We start from the raw sequence: 20703 nt of genomic DNA on the forward strand, positions 1-20703 counted from the left end.
TAAGATGAATAATGAAGGATTCAATCAATAAATTTGAACTTTTTCCGCAAAACGTTCTACTGCTGGTCCTACCGTTGGGTAGAATGCACTATATATATCTATCATAAAAAATATTTCTAGGGCATCTATCCTGTCCTATATACACATAACATAAGATGCAGATAATCATCAGAATCTAAACAACAAGGCCATGTACAACAATATGAATACAACTTACGATTGTTATCTCTGTTCTCAGGCAGGCCTGGTGTCAGGGCAAACCAGCAATCTCAATGAAAAACTTGCGTTACCGAACAGCCTCTTCTCATGTTCCTCTGTTGTTGACTCTATCCGGATGAAAAATTCCCAAATTACCATAAGCCATGAATGAACAACTCTTCATGTTTCTTTTCCTTAATTAAATAGATGGCCCCTGTGTGCGGTTTAGATGCCACCCGTACTTGCTTATTCTCAATTATCACAAGAACGCTGCCCCGTCTAAACATGGCCTGTCATAGCTCAGATATATCTAACAATCATTTACTCAAAATACCAACCCAACAGCAGCTTCAGGAGGAGAGAGCAAAAATTCCTGTCTGGCTCAATTTAGTCACAGGCAACCTAATCCGCCACAAGGACTGGCTGACGGCCATGTAGGGCGCATTTGAAGCCTCAGTGGTGCCAATGCCACTTAGAGCCAAGGCGGTCACAGCATGTCATTATGTCTCCAACCATAAATAACTCACCTTCAACAGAGGCATGACATTTCTTAATATACAATCAGGTCCCCTCTGGCAAGCACATAGGTGACTTTGAGGATTGCCGCCTATCCTAGGGATAAAGATTCCCCACCCCCGGGTTCACAGCTAGTCAGATGCAGAGCCCTACCACTGAAAACCAGGATACTTTCTGCTGCATCAATTACTGCAATATTCAAGATACAAGGAGACTTATAAAACAGAATACTCGATAATAACTGCTCTGACATCAGCAAAAGTTCCCATCACAACGACCTCAAAAGGCACATCATCAGTATTACATCTGCCATAAACCCCACTTCCCAACTGAAACTGATCGAGCTGTGATGATACTACAGCAAGAGCAGAGAAATCCAACAAGGATTCTGTTGCACCATTTCACGACGTTCCCCAGTCTGGAAGTTCAATAACAACATCCAACAGGAGTATAATAACAGGCACCCACCAAAAGGCACAACTTTTCAAGGCCAAGCTATAGTAATTTCTCATGCTCTTCAAGCCAGATCATCCTCTTCAATGCGTTGCAAAAGCTCCTCGTACACCTTCAACGATTTGGCAGTAAACCTTTCCATGGCCTCAAAAATATGTCTCAGACCAGCCTGAAGGCTACTATTTGTGCTTGTGTCACTCTGGTAAATGACATGCTTATTTAATGCGAGCCCACTTTCATCCCCAGAAATGAGTACTATTCTTTTGCCCAGAGCATGAATCCCCTTTTGGATCTTCTGGTCCTCCCTCTCGAGATTCTTCACTTTTCTCTCCATATCCTTGTGCACCATCATCCTTTGTCGCATTTCATGTTTATCTCGCTCCCAGAGCTGAAGGATATTTGATGCAAAATCTCTCATACAGTCAATAACCTCTTTCTCAGAAACTCCTTCAATGGTTTGTGACCACTGATTACAAATGACAAAAATTGGGGGAGCACCAATCCTGCCCGGAGAAAAGGGAACTCTTCCATCAGCTGTTTCCTCGGGTACGTACAGAAGACATTTCATGAGCCAAGTGTTTAAAGCTCTCACATAGCCCTTCTGTGCATTCACCCAGCAAGAAAATCTCAAAGTCCAGTTCAAAAGTTCCTGTTCAAGCTGCAGAGTGGCTTCAAGATGAGCATCACTCAAGTGTGTGTGAGATGCAATGGCATCTAATCTTTTGGCCTCTCCAATAGCCTGGCACTGGTTATGATGACACTCGAGCATGCCTTTCCACATTTTACTTAACCTACATAGAGAATCCACATAAGAGAAACTTACATGAGATAAATCCCTAAAAAGAGAGAAAAAGTTCAGCTAGAAAATCTATAAACAATCCAACAGTATTAGGAATAGGAATTATATCAAGATAAAACCCAGCATCCCAGAGGAGATTGCCCAACTGACTGATGCATCTGCAATTCCAGATGTTGCACTCACTCTTTAGTAAAAGCAACAATTCTCTTCAGAAGTATCACAAGCAGCTATACATTTACATCCACCCTTGACCCCTTGACTTTCTAAGAAATAAAGTGTACATTGTGTTTGTGAAGGCTGATTATGCAGGTCATGGCATCTACATCCTAATAAGCAAACTTTTTTTTAAACAAAGTTAGTTATAATACGTTCAGTAAAGCTGCCAGCACAAAGAAACCTCACCTATAAAAGTGGTATATGAAAAGTAGAAGACCTACAAAAATACACAATTCTTTACGAAAGGCACCCAATATCCAATACCAATTGAAACCATGTGTGCACCAAAAGAAACTAATATTTAGAAGGATGTTTCCAGATTACAAAAAAATCCTCTAACCCTTCAAAACTAGGAATAAAGAAACCAAGTTGAATTGCACGGATAACCGTTTTATGCAGTTTAAAATATTGCTCATGAAAAAGTTTTAAGTAGTTACAAATGTACTTAGTACAAAAGTATTTGGCAACTCACCGCAAAAAAGTTTTAAAAGCTTTAATCTCTACAAGTGGCGGGAATGATACATGAAACATGAACATCACATTTGAATACAAACCAATTTCTCGAAATCATTCAGGGAGACCGAATACAAGATCTTAGATGGTGCAGAAGCTTGGAGGCGTACCAAGATGTCATTACAATAACCTAGGAATACAAATCAGAAACTACACCAAATTGCGGCAAACCAACACTTTTTCTCTTCCATCTAGTGTATCTATAAAGATCTAATGATAGACAATCCAGACAGAGATTCTTTTGTATCTCATTCAATAGAAGGTATCCATTTAATCCAAGAGACTCGGAAAAAAAAGACATGTTATCAGAAAAAAAACGGAAAAAAGACATGTTACCCAAAAAAGACTAGGAAAAAAGACATGTTATCAAAAAAAAAGACCCAGAAAAAGGCTTACCCCCGAATAAGTGCATTCAGTTGCGGCCATAACTCTTCATCCCTCATCTTGTTTATCTTCTCGGAGATCTTATCAACAACCTGAATCGCAATTCTAATTTTTGTGGAGAGACTTCTAACCAATTGCCTTGTCATGTCAACCTTGTGAGGCTCAGCGCCTTTTTGATCTAATCGCTTCAGCTTTTCGGATTTCCTTTCATGAAGCACCCTTATCTTCTCCTCAGACTGCTCACAATAAGCAAAGGGTAGTATCATATCACAAGAAACACGGTGTCAATAATAGTTCTACATATACTATAGACAATCTGGATTACACCATACATTAAAGACAATCTGGATTACACCAAGCAATACAGCGACCTTAGTCTCGTGGGTGGATGACATGATCAAAGGGGAGACATTTTTACATTCCAATTTCAAGAAAGGAAAAACAACTTAAAAGTACTCTTTGAAGCCTGACAGAACTGAAAAGCAAGGTTATCCATGACAAACTGAACAGGGGCGTAGGAGGTGTTTTCTACAAAAGTTCCCTAGAAGAGGAAATACAAGCAAAATACAAGCAACACTAGCGACAGAATTTTGCAGATCATTTCTGTTAGAATGAAACAAACATGACTACAGATGAAGATTCAAACTAAACAAATAACAGTACAATGATAATAAGTTCAGATGTATGGCATTTGCATATCCGGATTATCACAGATTTTTTGAGATTGTCTATAACGCTTCAAATGAACTGAATGCCAAGTGCCAAGTAGCCCACTTGATTACCACGTGCAAGACACATCAAGAGATGTAATGAGACAATAATCACACATGAGGAAGTAGCCATTTTGAATCCTCCAATTACTTGAGCTACTCAGAGCAAAAAGATGATACCAAGAAATACTACCCTCCAAAAAGAAGAAGTCGTCCAAAGTATGTATATAGCAAACAATGGAAAAAATAGACGACCTACAAAGAAAAATAATACCTTAACCTCCTGATACAGTTTCTTCTCCCAGAGGTACAGCTTGTTTAACGTTGAAGAAAGGTTCTTGTACCTTGAACTAACATCTCCTTCCACATCTGAACCAGCAGGATCAGTAATCTGAATATCGGCACTCTTTGATGTAGAAGGTTGTGACAACACTAATGAAGGTGTAATTGCATGCAACATCTTGGAAGAAACTGTCTCCACAAAATTCCAAAGAAATAGAAATCAAAAATTAACTGACACGACCTCAAAAATAAATTACTAGAATGTCCATTATACTATGCAACAGCAAGACTTGAACTTCATTCACAAACAATTCAGTATTGTCATCCGCAAAACTCTCGAACATAATGATAAATAGCAGAAAAAGAAAACATAATTTGATATCACACTAAATTATCTAGACATGTGGAAGGCATAAAAACGGAAACTAGAGAATTAAGATCACAATTAAGTACCTTGATATGTGGCATTCTTTCGATTGTGGGGAAGCTTTCCAACCTCTAGCATCTTAGTAAGCTCATTTCCAGATTCAGAAGCTCGCTCAAATTGAACCTGAATCTCTTTCACAACATCAGAGTCGTCCTTGAATGCACGAGCTTTGAACCCTGCGACATTTCCCCCATGTCCCGACTTCCCTTCCTCATCTACCACTTTCTTATCCACAACGTGCACCTCAAACTCTACCTGCTCATTCTCCATTGCCGCACTTGGCCTCCCACGGTATAGCGACTCCGAATCACTTTGTTTCTCTCTCTCCTCCTCTAACGCTCCTCCTTTTGAATGGCTCCCTCCATGGCCTTCGCTTTCGCCTTCAACAAACTTTTGATGTCCGTGAACTTCCTTAACAACCTCATGCTCAAAATCCTCGTCTTCCAAATCAGGGATGCCTTCTTCTTCCCTCACCTCTCTCGAGTCTCTACTTGGCGTATATGGTGTAATGTAATTATTACTCTCAAAAGTCTCGAAAGGGTTCAGAAAATCCCAAGGTGAGCTCCTCGGTGGTGAGGGAGGAGGGGGAGGCGGTTTTGAAGTCGAAGGTGCTGACGAGGGACCAGCTACAGACGGCACCGGCGGAGATGAAACACCAAAAGGCCTTTGCATCGACGAGGGAAAAAATCCACCACCGTAATTGGGATAATCCGGATAGGTGTTGAAAGAATTGGGATTGTTACTATTGGGATAAGGATAAGGGAAGTAGGAAGAAGACGCTTCACCCATACGTACAGTCTCGGGACTTATGGGTCGTTGTTGATAGGTCACCGACGGCGTCGTCTGTCTCCTCATGTAATTCATATGCATAAATCCACCACCAACTTGATATGGCGCTCCGTACCCACCACCAGCCCCACCTACTTGATATGGTGCTCCGTACCCACCACCAGCCCCGCCTACTTGATATGGTGCTCCGTACCCGCCACCAGTTTCGCTTACTTGATATGGTGGCCCAAACCCACCACCATCACCGACTTGATATGGTGCTCCGAATCCCCCACCACCAGCTTGATATGGTGGTGGTGCTCCAAACCCTAGGGTTTCATGATCAGCATAAGTGAACTGACCATACTGATTACCATGAGTAGGGGTTTCGGTATGGTGATGCAAAGACTCGGAACCGGAGTCTTCATATTCCTCCGATTCGGAGTGGGGGTGAAGGTGTGAACCAGAACTAGAGTGAGAATCATGACGGTGGTGAATGGCGCGCGTAGCAGCAGGAGGTTTTTTTACTGGATGAACAGGGGAAGAAGAAGGTCCACCTTTCCGATGAGCAGCAGGGATATTGAGCACCGGAGAAAGAGGACTGCCAGAGGATGAAGTAGAAAGATCGAGATCATGGTCAAAAAACCTGTGAAGAGAAGCGCCGACGGATTTCAAAGAGTGAAGATAAGCTACATGGGCTTCAGCAAAAGCGAAACGGTGGTGAATAGCTTCGTCCAAAAAGGAGCAACGTTCACGGCATAGCGCCACCGCCGGCAAATCATCGTGCTTAGAGGTTGCGCACCCCATAATTCCAAGAATAACCTTACAACTTTAGAGAATTACGAAAATGAAGAAATTAACGATTATAGGTAATGAAATTAATAAAAAGGGAAACTAATGAAACGAAGAAACAAGGCATGGCTGATGGTAGAGTGAGAGAATAGGTGGAGAAACAGAGAGGGATGGATCAACAAATGAATGAAAGGTAAAGAGAAAGAACAAGAAGCATCACCCACCCACCCCACCCCACCCCCCTAAGTGCTGGAGGGACAAAATTGGAATCTTTGCCAGCGGAGATTTCGTCCGTTTATAGGAAGATAAGAGAAAAATGGTTGCTCCGATCAAGTCCAGTGAATGTGAAATATACTCTGTTTTTTCCCCTTTTCTACAATTAGGGAGAGATGAAATTCTCTACTTATTCAATTGCTACTCTTACTATAGGTGATTAAAATGTCATTTACCATGCAATTTTAATTGTTTACCTACCCCAATTAAAAGATTAAATTAGGCATATTTAGAAAAAGATAAAGTCACGACACCTCTATTTTAAACTTAGTGACCAATATTTCTGTCAAATTATTTGAAATGTGGAGAGAAATTATGATTAAAAAAGTTAAAGAGAAGTGTCGTGTATGTGTTGAAGTACGAGGTGTAGAAGTAGTTGCTTTACTCCTATTTGACAGATTGGACCTGTCTCAGTGTCGGAGCCATATTGAATTTAGGAGTTCATTTAAATTTTCTTTGTTGAAAAATTATAATATTTTTATATAGATTAAAAATATTTTTATGTATATCTAATAGATGTTGAACCATCTTGATTAGTTCGTATATTTACTTCTGAATCCTCTTAATAAAAATTCTGACTTCGCGATCAATTAGTCTTACTTCTAATTTGGTTTGGCAAGTCTTATTTCATTTTGGTCAAAACTCTTGACCACGAGTCTAATGTGGTTGGCACTTTTTCTTGGAACAAAAATGCATTTTGAAGACGTCTCCTTGAGTGCCTTTGGAAAAAGATTTATAGGTGAAAAGAAAAAAACATACTCCTTAAAAGTATGTTTGTAAATTAGAGGTAACAGAACATTCTTGTTTACTAAAAAAAATACACCAAACACGAAGATAAGTCCAGGTCAATCTTATTCTAATCAAGAGATTAATTTCATACATCAAATGACCCTTAAGTCCATTATAATCATATTTTTAAAACTTCATGACTAGGATAGCCTCAAAATAGAAAAACAAATTGTCAAAACTTTATGTCTTTTACCGTCAAATGTCGTCACTTAATATAAAATTAGATGCTTTACTTTATAAAAAAAAATAGATGTCTTTAGTTGTAAATGACGTATGGTGATTGACCATTGTTTTTATTGATGTACAGATTATTGATGTATATATATTATATAGTTTATTTAATTTGCAAGGGAGTATGTTTGCTGTTTCTATTAAAAAAAAAAAAAAACAATCGTCATTAAGCACGTCCTTGTAATAGTTAGTGCAAGTACCTTATTGGCATTGAAAATATTTTTGTCACGCATGAAGGGAAATAAAAGAAATATTTTATTCATAAATTTATTTATCTATTCAAAAATATTTTTAATGCGCATAAAGGGGAAATGATTCCAGTACTAATCAATCAAACGTTGCAAAATGAGTAGTACTTTTAATATTCAAGGATGATTGACGAATGTTTGAAGTTTGAGGATCAAAGTAAAAAACTTGGGCAATATTTTAGAGTAAATCTGCTAACTTTTTATTGAATTGAATATGCATGAATGACCTATATCCTGTAGTAATGATTTGAATTAAATGTGACAGTGAAATGCTATTTCAGGTCTTATCACTCATCACTCATCGTAATCATTCAAAGACATAATCTCCACAATCACTGTTCTACCATTTTTCTTTTCTTTTTGCCATTTTGTGCCAAATCTGACCCCTTTTTCGGTCTTCATACTTTCTGCTGTCCCAACTCTCAAAATTCTACCCTGTTAAAAAGATTACTATAGCTTACATAATTGTAACATCATTTGTAGATCGACATGGTAAAATTAGTCTTAAAATATAATTTATTTGATCTGTTTTTAAGTTTTAGTCTGTTATTGACACGTCTAAGTGTTGATTCCATTTATTTTGACTCATTTAGTGAAGCTCATCTAAAAGTTGTGTGGATATATTGCCAAATCACGAAACTCACCATATGTTAGGTAGACAATCGATGAATGGTTAAAATTTATACGTACTCGATGTATACATAAGTCAATACATGTATGGCGTGTATTTGAATTTAGAGTTTATGTTACTTGACCATGAATAATTATCAAGTATTTTACTTAATTTAATCACTTAATTATGACAAAAAAATTTTAATTTGATCTATACACCGGATGTGTGTAAATTTTTACCATCAATGAATTGTGTTGGGCCTCCGTACCATTCAATCTTTCTGTAACCAAAAAATCTAATTATCGAACAAATTGGGGAGATTCAATTCATTGGCAAATAAAAAGTTCATTGTTTTAATACTAAGAATAAGAAAATTAACAAAAGGAAGTCACTAACATAAGAGATTTATAGGCAGGCAAGCAAAGCAACAAGGATATATTTCAAAAGGTGAGGCACCGTATATACAACAAAACAACAATTAAAAAAAATTATTAATTTTAGAAAAATTAGGTGGGTTTGTTGATGTATATATTTTAACTCAATCTATTTCAACTCAAATAATTTTATTTATTTTGACTCGTTCATTTGGCATTCCTATTTGTAACATAACAGATTTTGCTATAGGAGCAAAGGCAGTTTTTATATTAGAGTGTTTTGTATCGTTTAATGATAAATTTGACTCCTATTGAAAATTTTTTATCGATAGCAATGGTGGAGTCAGGATTGATACCAAAGGATTCACAAATGAATATACGAACTAATCGAGGAGATTCGACATCTACTATATATATATAATATAATTTTTCGTTGAAGAAGGGTTCGGAATCTTCTACCTGTAGCTCCACCACTGGTCGCTAGTCATATAGTACTACTAGTCCACTTTTATGATGACAAGGGTAGATTTGTCTCCAACGAAAGACAAATTTTGGCCATTCATTAATTAATTTATAAAACAAATTGGACTATATTCCCTAAATAATTTTATATACATTGACCTGTCATAATTTCACTGAATTTAATGGCTTACATAACTTCTTTATCAAGTTATCAACTTTGTTTAAATGTCTCATTTACGGGCACTTAATTAACTTCTAACAAATGATGATGAAAAGAGTTACGATTGAACATTTGTCAAAAGAAACAGTCTGGAATAACCGTTTTTATGCTCTGACAGTAATTAAGAGTTGTAATGAGAGTAATTATTTCTTGTTTTAAGTTACAAATGATGATTAAAAGAGTTACTATTAAACTAAAAATGTTACTCCCTCCGTTTCATTTTAATTGACTTATTTCTACAAATATTTGTTTTAATTTAATTTTTCTTTAATGAAATCAAGAAGATTTTATTATGTTTTTTAATATTATTCTATTTTAAGGAGATTGTCATATCAACAAAAGTCAACTATAAAAGAAAAGGCTAATCTTATGCGTCATTTCCGTTGACTATGAATTAAGAATCCTATTTATGTCATCAATTAAGATGTAGAAAAAAATATTAAAAAAAGCGAAAAAAAAATTATTATCTTTTTTATTATCTTCCATGGATCAAGAAAATGACTTACAGGACACCAAGTACCTCCGGAGAAAATATAAGTAATGATTAAAATAGATGCATAACGCATGGACATTCACATAGATTAAATATATTCATAAATGCAAAATGATATAATATGAGTTTGGACCAGAATAAATAAACAATATGCGTATGAAAAATCAAAACTTGTCTAGTCAATCAACGAATGGAATAATGGATGGTAGTATACATTTTTAAAGAGGGAAAAAAGAAGGGGTGCTTTTGTTCTAGCTCTCTTCAATTTTCCAATTCCACAAAGAGGAAATAGTTCATTTTATAGACTTGTGGTATAGTGGTATATATTTCTAAGTTTCAGTTTCAAATTTTGTTGGATATAAACTTATTTTTTAGGGAGTATTTTATTCTTAATGTGATATTTTTCTAGACGAATTTAAATTTAATCAAACTTTAATGCGAGAACCTAACATATAGATGGAAAAAAAAAAAATGCTATTGACGATATGGAATTTGGAAATGGCCCTGCGGAGATAGGCAACTTGGATTAATTTACAATATATTATATTGCTAAAAGAAAAAGGATTTAAAGTACGTACATAGTATGATAATGGTATTCCTCATACTTTTAATTATTATAATAATAAATCTAATTATTAGGAGTTGATTTTGAAATTTGAAATAGGAAATTTCAGGAGACGACCATGGGGTGCACGTGGTCAAATGTCTTTTATATGTTTTGGACTTTTTGAATTGACTAAAATGGGCTTAATTATATGGTCAGTTATCTTTTTTAAATGTAAGTTTGCGTATGAGAAAATAACAGTCAAAGACTTCACATTTTGGATGCAAATTAAGTAGAAATTATCATCCACGAGTTTTAATTAAGTTGACGACTAGTTTGTTATATAATCGATCGTTTGAATTAAGTTGTTTTATATAACTTAATTTTCCTTCTTCGTAAATGTCTTTTTGTTTTTATTTTCACTTTGATATTCGTTTTCATTTTTAATTTCGACCAATCTCTAATTAACTTCAATCTGCATACGAACGGGGACTAGACAGTAGTAAATTAGATCATATCTTCTTCTTTTCTTGATTTTACTTCTTCTTCTTTTAATTTGATGAAGATATATTGCGCTGCCCATAGGTAATAGTGTCTAATATTCATATTATAGCTCGACAATATTTCTCGAATCATATTAGAAAATCTTACACCAGAATAGAACACTTTCTAATAAAGTCTCGTCCATAATCAATTTTTGATTGATGAATACTTACTATTTTACCACAACTCTAATTGGTCGACCAATTACACAAATAAGTAAACAGCTAGCAGGCATTAGACACAGGTACTTTTTCTTTTATTTGCAGTAGTAAGTACATGAAGAAAGGAGATTGCCGGGGTCCTCAAGTACAACTAATTTGTACATTTAAATCCATGCATGTGATCGAGTAGTACCTTATTAATGGCGTATAATTTGTACGTACGGTTATAATTTATATCCTTTTCTTTACTATGTTCTTGTGGAGTAAAAAATAAGCCAGGGTATATGTTGGTGTAAAAGTAAGAAAATTAAAACAGCATTTCATCAATCAGTATCCCTTTTATGTACCCTTCATCTATATACATTTATATAGCTTGGTTCTAAAGAGACTTAGCACTGCAATACAGCAATACAGAGGTTTGAGTCAAGATTTAATAGTTATGAATTCTTTATTTATTTTCTAATATAAATGTAGAGTCTAAGTAAAAATAACTGAATTGTCCGAATCCTATTTAGTACTATATAGCTCTACTTTAAAGTGAGGATAGACATGGTGACAGTGATAAAAGAAAAGGAACACAAACATAAATGCATGAAAAATTAGGTAGTATAGTACGTACGTTTATATAGAGATGCTGACAATATTCATGCACGCTGTCAATTGTGATATCTTTATCTCTGTCTTAATATATAGTAAACTGTAAGAAAAAGAAAAAAAGAGAGACAGAGACTTTGTTTTGAACAAGAATTGATCTCCCTGTAGAGTGAGTGAGGCTGTTTTTTTCAGATACAGATATAATCTATGATCTATCAAGTCCAACCAATCACTTAAATGGTGGAGGAATTTTTAATCTTTCTCATAGGAATATGAGAAAGTAAAAATGCTGCTGCCGTGCACTGTATATTGTTGAGTCCCACTAGGAACTACTTCTTCTTTTTTTTTTTTTGCACTAGTTCAATTGTTAGGAGGGTTACTAGATTTAGGTAGTAGCTCAGGAGAAAAAAAACTTGAACATTATTTAGCTTCGAGTATACATTATTTGCATCACTAATGCAGTATTAATAACCAGCTAGCTAGTAGGTCCCTTAGTGATCCTCCATGTTAATTAATTAACCAAAGTAACTGTAGAGGTGGTCCGCATGTGCTGCACTTTGTGTATATTTTGGACTCTTGCATGAAATTTGCAGTAGGAAATTTGCACTTTCCAGCAGCTTGTTACTATTGCTATTCATGTGTTATATATATATATGCTCCTTGTTAAATCGATTACTAGTTGTTAGTATATTATATATTAAACCCAAAAATTGCTTTCACTACTTACTATATTCCGTCGATTTTTGTTTTTGTCAGTGTACATTGAGTAAAAATTTCCAGATGAGTTTCTATAGTACTCGCGCACCATTACCTACTTCACCCAACTTGTCCGAGCCGAGTAGTTTTTGAACGAGTTAATAATTCACACATTTATCAACCAAAATTAATTCAGCCTGTTCAAAATCAAATTCAACCCCTTTTACCCTTTAATTGCTGGGAATAATACTTGCTGATGATGACACAAGAAAGTTGAATATAATTATGACCCAATAGAAAAAAGACAAGAGAGAGAGAGATAAGTAGGAGATGGATATGACCCCGAGAATGAATAATGTGGGAATGAATGACTGGCCGAAAAGGACGTGACTTTTATGGCCACTACACTATTTTAAGATGTAGACTTTTTACGCACCATCAAAACTAAATTGAAAAATCTGGTTTTGATTGATATAATACACTACTCCATCCAAATTACTAGGGATTGTGCCTATTTTTTAAATTTATTTTATTAATTTTATTTTTTTCATTTAATTTTTGAGATTGTGTTCAAAAAGTAGAAAAAGTAATGTCCACACATGATCAATGGGCTTTTTCATCATTTTTAAAAATATAAAAATTTAATAAATTATACCTAACACCCTCTACTTCTTTCAATATTAAGCAAAACCCTCTTCTCTCTCTCCTCTTTCTTCTACTTTCAATAAAAAACTCTCAAACTCCATTTTTGTTTCATCTTTTTCTCCAACAACAAAGGTCTTCATTTTTAGTACTAAGATAAGTTAAAATTAAGTTTCGATTATTTCTAGATTTATTTTACTGTATTTTATTTGTTATCCGTTTTGTAGTGAATTCTAGTATAGAAATTTTTTAAAAAAAAAGCTGAAAAATATAAAGAATAATTAGTGAAAATAAATGAAGAAGAAACAGACAAAGAAAAATATCCAATTTTCAATCTTTCGTATACCGCTAGCATAGCCGATTATTACCACGCTAGTCGATTTTAAGTTGATGTGGAGTTTGATCGACGTAGAATAACAGTATTAACATTCTAGTAAAATAGAAATATTTTTATTTATTCAATCCCACTACATTCATGTTACACTTATTCAAACAACGAATATTAGTATTATACCACATAACATCACTTCTGGGATTTTTTTTTTCTTTGGTCAAATCAACTTTTATTTTAGTTGATTTCTTTCTATTTGGATGTCTTGTAGCAACACTTTCAAGTAATCTGTCTGCCTTGCAGCTTCTTTGATCAATATTGTCACGAGAAAATCTCTATTTGCTTCGTATTTTCGAAGACTTTGTAGTAGATTGAACTTTACAATACCATGAAAATTTGATATCTTGAATCTTGGACTTAATGTTGATGGATTGCTTGGAGTGATACTTCATCAAGCCATTTAAAATACGAGCATATGTCGTTATCCTAGAAAAAATAAAAAATTAGTTAATGATTTACTTAATTTTAAAAAGATATATACGATTCACCTTCATAACTGCACAATTAAAAAATTTGCAATCTGAATTTGAGTTTGTACGTGACGTCCCTAAGACAAGTTCATTTTTATAATGACAAATTATAGCCTTTTTTGAATTGGATGTTTGAGATTCTTGAGACATTATAGAATTTCAAAATAAAAATAAAGTGAAGGAACTAACGAGGGATGGAGGACTTAATATATGAAGGAAGTATAAAATTAGTCATTTGTTATCGTTGAAACAATAATTATATTTTTTGAATTATTGGAGACACTTAATAGACTGTCATCGATTTTGGCTTATGTTAATCCTCAACCAGACATGTAAGTCTACTGTAGACACGATGAATTGATGGACCCTTATCATCATGTCGTTTAAAATGAAATAATTAAATACAAAATAAATAAGCTATAAAAATTTACACATATGAAGGAGTTTAAACAAGTCAAGTGATCATAGTAGTTTCCGCACAACTTGAGGGTGGTGATCGAAGGGGTGTGTGGATAGATAGTAGTTGAACAAACAACATTCTTAAAATATACTTGTACTTTGAGGGTCCGTCGATTCATCTGATATACTGTAGATTTATAAGTTTGATCGATTATCGACAATTATATAGATCGATGATGGACCACATTATTCTATCTACATGGTTATAGACACTGGCAGGCATGTTCTTTTAAAGAAAATAATTAAATAAAAAATAATTATATTATGAAATTTTACACTTATGAAAGAGTATAAACAAGTCACATGATCATATAATAGTCCACACAAATTGAAGGTGGTGATCGAAGGGGTATATGGAATGGGTAGTGGTTGAACAAACAACATCCTCAGAGTAATGTTTGTCAAAGTACAAGTATGTTGTGAGGATGTTGATTATTCAACCACTACCCATCCACATATCTCTTTGATCACCACCTCGATTTTTTATGGACTATTACATAATCATGTGTCTTATTTAAACTTTTTCATAAGTGTAAAATTTCACGATTTAATTATTTTTTATTTAATTATTCTCTTTTAAACAACATGCTAGTGAAGGTCTGTCGATTCATATGGTCTATGATAGACGTATATGTTTATTGAATATTGACAGTTGTCAATATCGATGATAGATCCAATAGTTCAATGTGAATGGTTGTAGACCCTCACTAGCATGTTGTTTAAAAGAAAATAACTAAATAAAAATTAAATAAACTGTGAAAATTTACCGATATGAAAGAGTTTAAGAAAGTCACATGATCATGTTAGAGTCCACACAAATTGGAGGTGGTGATCGAAAGGGTGTGTGGATGGATAGTGGTTGAACAATTCACATCCTCAAAATATACTTGTACTTTGACAAACATTACTATGAGGATATTGTTTGTTCAATCACTACTCATACATATACTCCTTTGATCACCCTCCCCAATTTGTGTGGACTATTATATGATTATATGACTTGTTTAAACTCTTTCATATGTGTAAAATCTCATAATTTATTTATTTTTTATTTAATTATTTCCTTTTAAACAACATGCTAGTGAGGAGTTTAAAATCATGCACATTAAACTACGAGATCAAACATCGATCTTGACAACTATCAATAATCGATCAAACTTATACGTCTACGGTAGACCGTATGAATCGATGGACCCTCAAAGTAAAAATATGTTTTGAGAATGTTGTTTCTTCAACCACTACCCACCCATATACCCCTTCGATCACCACCTCCAATTGTTGATCAATTTTCATAATTTAATTATTTTCTTTTAAACTACATGATACTGATGTCCATCGATTCATCTGATCTACGTAGACCTATATGTATGATCAAGAATTAACAGGGGTTAAGTTCGATGACAGATTTTATAATAGTAATTGGTCATTTGTAGATCAAAAGCATTGTCTACGATAGACTATATGTGTGATCTACATGTATTATCAAACAGTTAATTCTTCGTATATTTTATCAAGTCAATTCATTGTTATATTTATTAATTGAGAAATATGAATTTAAAAAGTTGGCAATGCAAAAAAAGAATAATCATAAAGAAGAAGTTAATCAATATAAAAATAAAAATCGAAAAGAAGAGGGCAAAGATAATTAACAAACTCAAATCATTATATTGATGTTGTTCATTGCAAATACATCTATTTTGCCAACACCAAATCAGCAAAAAGGGGAAAAAGAAGAAGATTTCTTGTAACAAAAATCCTAACCAGGAAAGTTTCTTCTACAATGAACAAAAACAAAAACTAAAACTACTAAACTAGGGGGATGATGGAGGGTGATGGAGTCATTGGCTTTCAGACCGAGCCCATCTAGAATTGCCCGTATAAAACGATCGATATGATGTAGTTCACATTCAAGATAAATGTGGTCCTGACCCAGCTCGTAGAACAAACGATCGAGGTCATTGCGGAGGAGGAGAATGTCGTAGTGGCGATGAGTACTCATTCTCCTGAGTAAAAGAGATGAAAGCAATGGGCAATGTCGCCTTAGTAAAAGTTTCAATCCCAACGTTTGGAAGTCTCCTCCCATTCTCCCATCAAATCATCAAAATTAGAACAACCTCTGCAATAAACATCCTAGAAGTACACTAGAGTCGATCCTCGATTCTGCTAGTGGTATATGTCTGTTCTATGAATGATCTATGATTTGATAAATATCCGTACAAAACAGTGAAATTGCAAAAATTGCTTCTAATCAACGATGATTGGGTTTATGGAATAGAGAAACAAAGTTGGAGTCGCTTAGCTATTGTAATGTACTTTCTAAAGAGATTTTAAGTAATATGAGTGATTTGAAAGTTTTTTAATAATGACAGAAAGTGTGTTGAGAAGATAACAAGCAAATGAGGTAACAATGAATGTAATAGGCAAGATTATGGTATTTCTGGACTGATTTTGAGCTGATCATGAGAAAAAAATCACCGAAATCATTTCTGAATCGGAGAATTTTGGAGGAAAACGGAAACTTCTATTTTAGGCTTTTGAATTTAAAAAAAAATAAAAAATTGAAAAGATATTTGAAATATAATTGTGGGTGAAGAAGGAGATTAAAGTGTATTATTAGAAACCTGTGTACTGAATTTATTAATTTGGAAAGAAGAGATGACGATCATATTTAGTACGTATTTGACAATTTTTTTCAAGTCTTATGTCTAAATCATAAATAAAGTTTTAAAATTGGATATTTAACAAACTTGCCCAAATTACTAGTTACTGGTACATGCTAGCCCTAGCCTTAGACCACTCATCACAATTCACAACCACTAAAATAATTATTATGAAGACGCATGATGCATGCCAAACTGCACATATAATTGGAAATTTTTTAGGCTAATCTAGTGAGAGAGATTGTCAATTGATACGTATATTTAAAAAATTGATTTGTTTTTAATATCTCTCTGGAAGTTGTTACATACTAATTATATTTTTTAAATTAAAATTTCAATGTAAACAACCTAAATATGAATATCATACTTATAGCAATCGATATAACAAGATAAAATTGGATATTTCGGAAATTAGTTTAATTATTGAGATGTACAGTTGAATAGGGAAAAAATTATTGCCTTGTGTCTTGATTAGTTACTTGTCCATACCCTTTCAATAATGGCTGATGATGTACTTGCTAGTTGAAACAATATAGATGGACAATTTATCTTGCTGATTGAATATGTGGTAATAACTAGTTTGTTTGTTTTTTCGGTAACAAAGGAGAATTTTTATTCATTATTTATAATATGCATCATAGTTGAACATAGTGTTAGCTTGTACAAGCTTAATAGAAGTACCCAAAGGCCTAGCACTATTATTACAATTAGATCTTACAAGGTCACAAAAGGGCCATCAAAAGGAGCACTATCCATGTCAGCATTGATAAGCGGGTTAACAAAATGTGGTGGTTTCATCCATGTTACAAAACAGCTACTGTTGGATAACATCTGTCCTTACTTTGCAAGCTTGTCAGCTACACTGTTATATCTCCTAGGCTCATGTAGTAGCATCGGGCTTCCCAGGTTGAGGAGAAGATCCCTGCACGATAAAATTAAATTGTTATTAGTTTGTGCAAAGGAATCCAAGGAATTTATTACCTCAAGAGAGTCCGTAGCAATTTCCAATTGGGTGACCTGCATATCTTTAGCAATCAAAAAACCAAATAGAAGACCAGTTAATTTAGCTTCTAGGGGTGAATGAACATTGATTTTTGCACTATAACCCTTCACCCATGTTCCAAGTGGGTCACGAAAGACTCCTCCGGTACCCGCAACCTTCGTTAAGTGATTGTACGAACCATCAAAGTAGTGGTAAATAACTACTTACTATTATACCATGGTTAGTTAATAATATTGAGAAATATGATTTGAAGAAGATTAGTTGTTCGTGTTGCAGATTAAAATAGAAATACTCAGATTTGGATGTGTAAGTATAACGAAAAGGTTCATTTGTATCAAAACTCAAAAAAAGAATTATTTAGAGCTTTATTTGAATTAACTTATTCTAAATGTTTTTAAATGAAGATAGCTTTTGATCATAAAATAAAATAATACTTATAAAAAGTCCTAATTTTACTTTCTTTTATTATAGAAAATCTCAATTCCCCAAACTAATTACAAATACCTATATTTACAATTTCGATGCATCCCAACTTGGCTACCATCCCTGAAAATGTATAGAAAAAGCTATTATAGACTTTACCCAGTGAATAATATTCTATTCAACACCATATTCCTGAATAGAAAAAGGCTTTATTCCACTTATCAATTCCAAAAGGACAATGTCAAATCTATACACATCACTTTTTTCTGTCAATTGATGATTTCCATAGTATCTGTTGGAAATGGAAAAATATAACGATGAAGAATGAAAATCACTAGCAAAATATCCAATCTCACCATAAATAATGGCCTACTCAGGATTAAGATAGCCAATAGTTTTGTGTGCCATGTTTGAGACATGTGTTAAATTTTCTTCAACTTTCCTGGATAGTACAAAATCAGATACTTTTGCTAGCATAAAAAAGAGACCGAATACATACGCAGGTCCTCAAATATACACCATCTTTTACTTAGACACCTTAAGTGAACATTGTTTCATTTTGGCACCTCAAGTGGCCTTCAGGTGTGCCACTTTGGCACTTTTTGCTGAGTTGGCAAGGTGCGTGTGACACACACATTAAAGGCGCATTTGGATGACATTTTCGTAAATTTTCAATGGCATTTTCATAAAAAAAAATTCTCTCTTTTCTTCTTCTTTTTTCTTCAATCCATTAACTTACCACCATTTTTTTCCTTAACACATCTTTATGCTAAAATGGTCAAATCAAGAATCTTAGTCAAATCAAGAATCTTACTTTTTTTTTATGAAAGAAAAAATCAAAAAACAAGAATGATTAAATCAAGAAATAAGAATACTTAAGAAATAAAACTAAATCAGTGAAGAAAAATTGAATTAAAAAAAAATAAAAAAAATTAAAATCAAAGCATAAAAACAAAAAAAAATCAGTGAAAAAAATTGAAAATCAAAGCAAAATTGATGAAAGAAATTAAAAAATAAAGCTAAATCCGTGAAGAAAAATTAAAATCAAACAAAATCAATTAAAACAATTAAAAATTGACTGGTGGGGTGGGTGGGGTGGGTGGGGTGGCAGGTGGGTGGGTGGGTGGGGTGGGAGGGGCGGCGGGATGGTTGGACTGGTGGGGTAGGTGGGGTGGGCGTGGGGTGGGTGGGGTGGGGGTGAGGGTGGGGTGGGTGGGTTAGGGAAAGGGGGTATTTTTTATTTAAATTAATTATTTATAAGTTATTTGAGTATTTTTTATTTAAAATTAATTATTGAGGAAAGGGGTGATTATTGATTTTTTTTGAAAAAATTAATTAATAATTTAAAAAATATTCTTTTAAAAAATGACATGTGTCGGCATATTATTTGTCACTTTCCACATCATCAGGCGCGTGTAATACACGCACACAATATAAATTTGCTGATTCAACAAAAGGTGTCAAAGTGGCCCACTGAACACCTCTTGAGGTGTCAAAATGGAACAATGTCCACTTGAGGTGCCTAAGTGAAAAATGCTGCGTACCTAAGAGACCTGCGTTTGTATTCTGCCTAAAAAAAAGGATGAAAAAAAAAGTATGTATATGTATGAAATTTGACATTACTGAGAGTTTTTATGTCACACACACAATATATATATATATATATGAAATTTGTCATTATTTAATGAAATAATATATGATGTTAAAATATTAACAAAATTTAGCATTTGAAAATACTAAAACTTTCAAGACAAAATGACCTTCTGGACCCCTGTACTATGTCGGTTTTGTAAGTTGGACACTTCTACTTACATGTTTGTCATCTCGACCCCTGAACCCACTAAAAAGCAACATTTTAAACCTTTTTTGGGTGAGTGTAACACACTCTCCCCCACGTCAGCTGTCACGCCTGCCACGTCTGCCACGTCATTTATTTATAAAAAAAAATTAAAAAAATATTACATTAAATTTCAAGTCATTTTTAAAATGTTACATAACAAATTAAATATTAAAATTAATTTAATTAAATAAGAAAAATTTATAAATTGTAGAAAAATTTGAATAATCATGTTTTTATTTTTGCTCACAAATTAAACATCAAATCAATTCCAAATAATTAAAATTCTTCTCCAACTAATTTAAATTTTTAACTATAAATTCATATATACAAACCTAATAAATTTTTTATTTATAAATTTGAATATTTATAACAAATTCACAAAAAGTTTAGTTTTTTTCAGTTAAATTCACTAATTTTTTACAATATTCACTATCACTCACTTTCAATTTAAATTTAAATTTTAATCACTAAAAAAATAAAAAAATTTCAAATTTAAATTTTAATTAAAAAATGAAA

The 20703-nt window shown here is 33.6% G+C and overlaps 1 protein-coding gene across 1 annotated transcript; it reads right to left on the bottom strand.

The window, feature by feature from the left end:
* LOC107840622 (protein ROLLING AND ERECT LEAF 2) lies at positions 1–6563 on the bottom strand. The gene is made up of 4 exons (XM_016684538.2): positions 4525–6563; positions 4064–4260; positions 3092–3315; positions 1–1958 (listed from the first exon to the last, which is right to left on the bottom strand). The coding sequence occupies exons 1-4, from the start codon at positions 6071–6073 to the stop codon at positions 1232–1234; spliced, it is 2697 nt and encodes an 898-aa protein (XP_016540024.1). The 5' UTR covers positions 6074–6563; the 3' UTR covers positions 1–1231.
* Between the last annotated feature and the right edge of the window lie 14140 nt (positions 6564–20703).

Source organism: Capsicum annuum, chromosome 8 (genome assembly GCF_002878395.1).
Source record: "Capsicum annuum cultivar UCD-10X-F1 chromosome 8, UCD10Xv1.1, whole genome shotgun sequence".
Classification (NCBI taxonomy): domain Eukaryota; kingdom Viridiplantae; phylum Streptophyta; class Magnoliopsida; order Solanales; family Solanaceae; genus Capsicum; species Capsicum annuum.

Coding starts and splice junctions, on each gene's coding strand:
- LOC107840622 (XM_016684538.2), bottom strand. CDS start 6,073: ATGGGGTGCGCAACCTCTAAGCACGATGATTTGCCGGCGGTGGCGCTA. Junction 4,261..4,524: donor AAAGAATGCCACATATCAAG/GTACTTAATTGT, acceptor TTGTGGAGACAG/TTTCTTCCAAGATGTTGCAT. Junction 1,959..3,091: donor CTGAATGCACTTATTCGGGG/GTAAGCCTTTTT, acceptor TTCTCTATGTAG/GTTAAGTAAAATGTGGAAAG.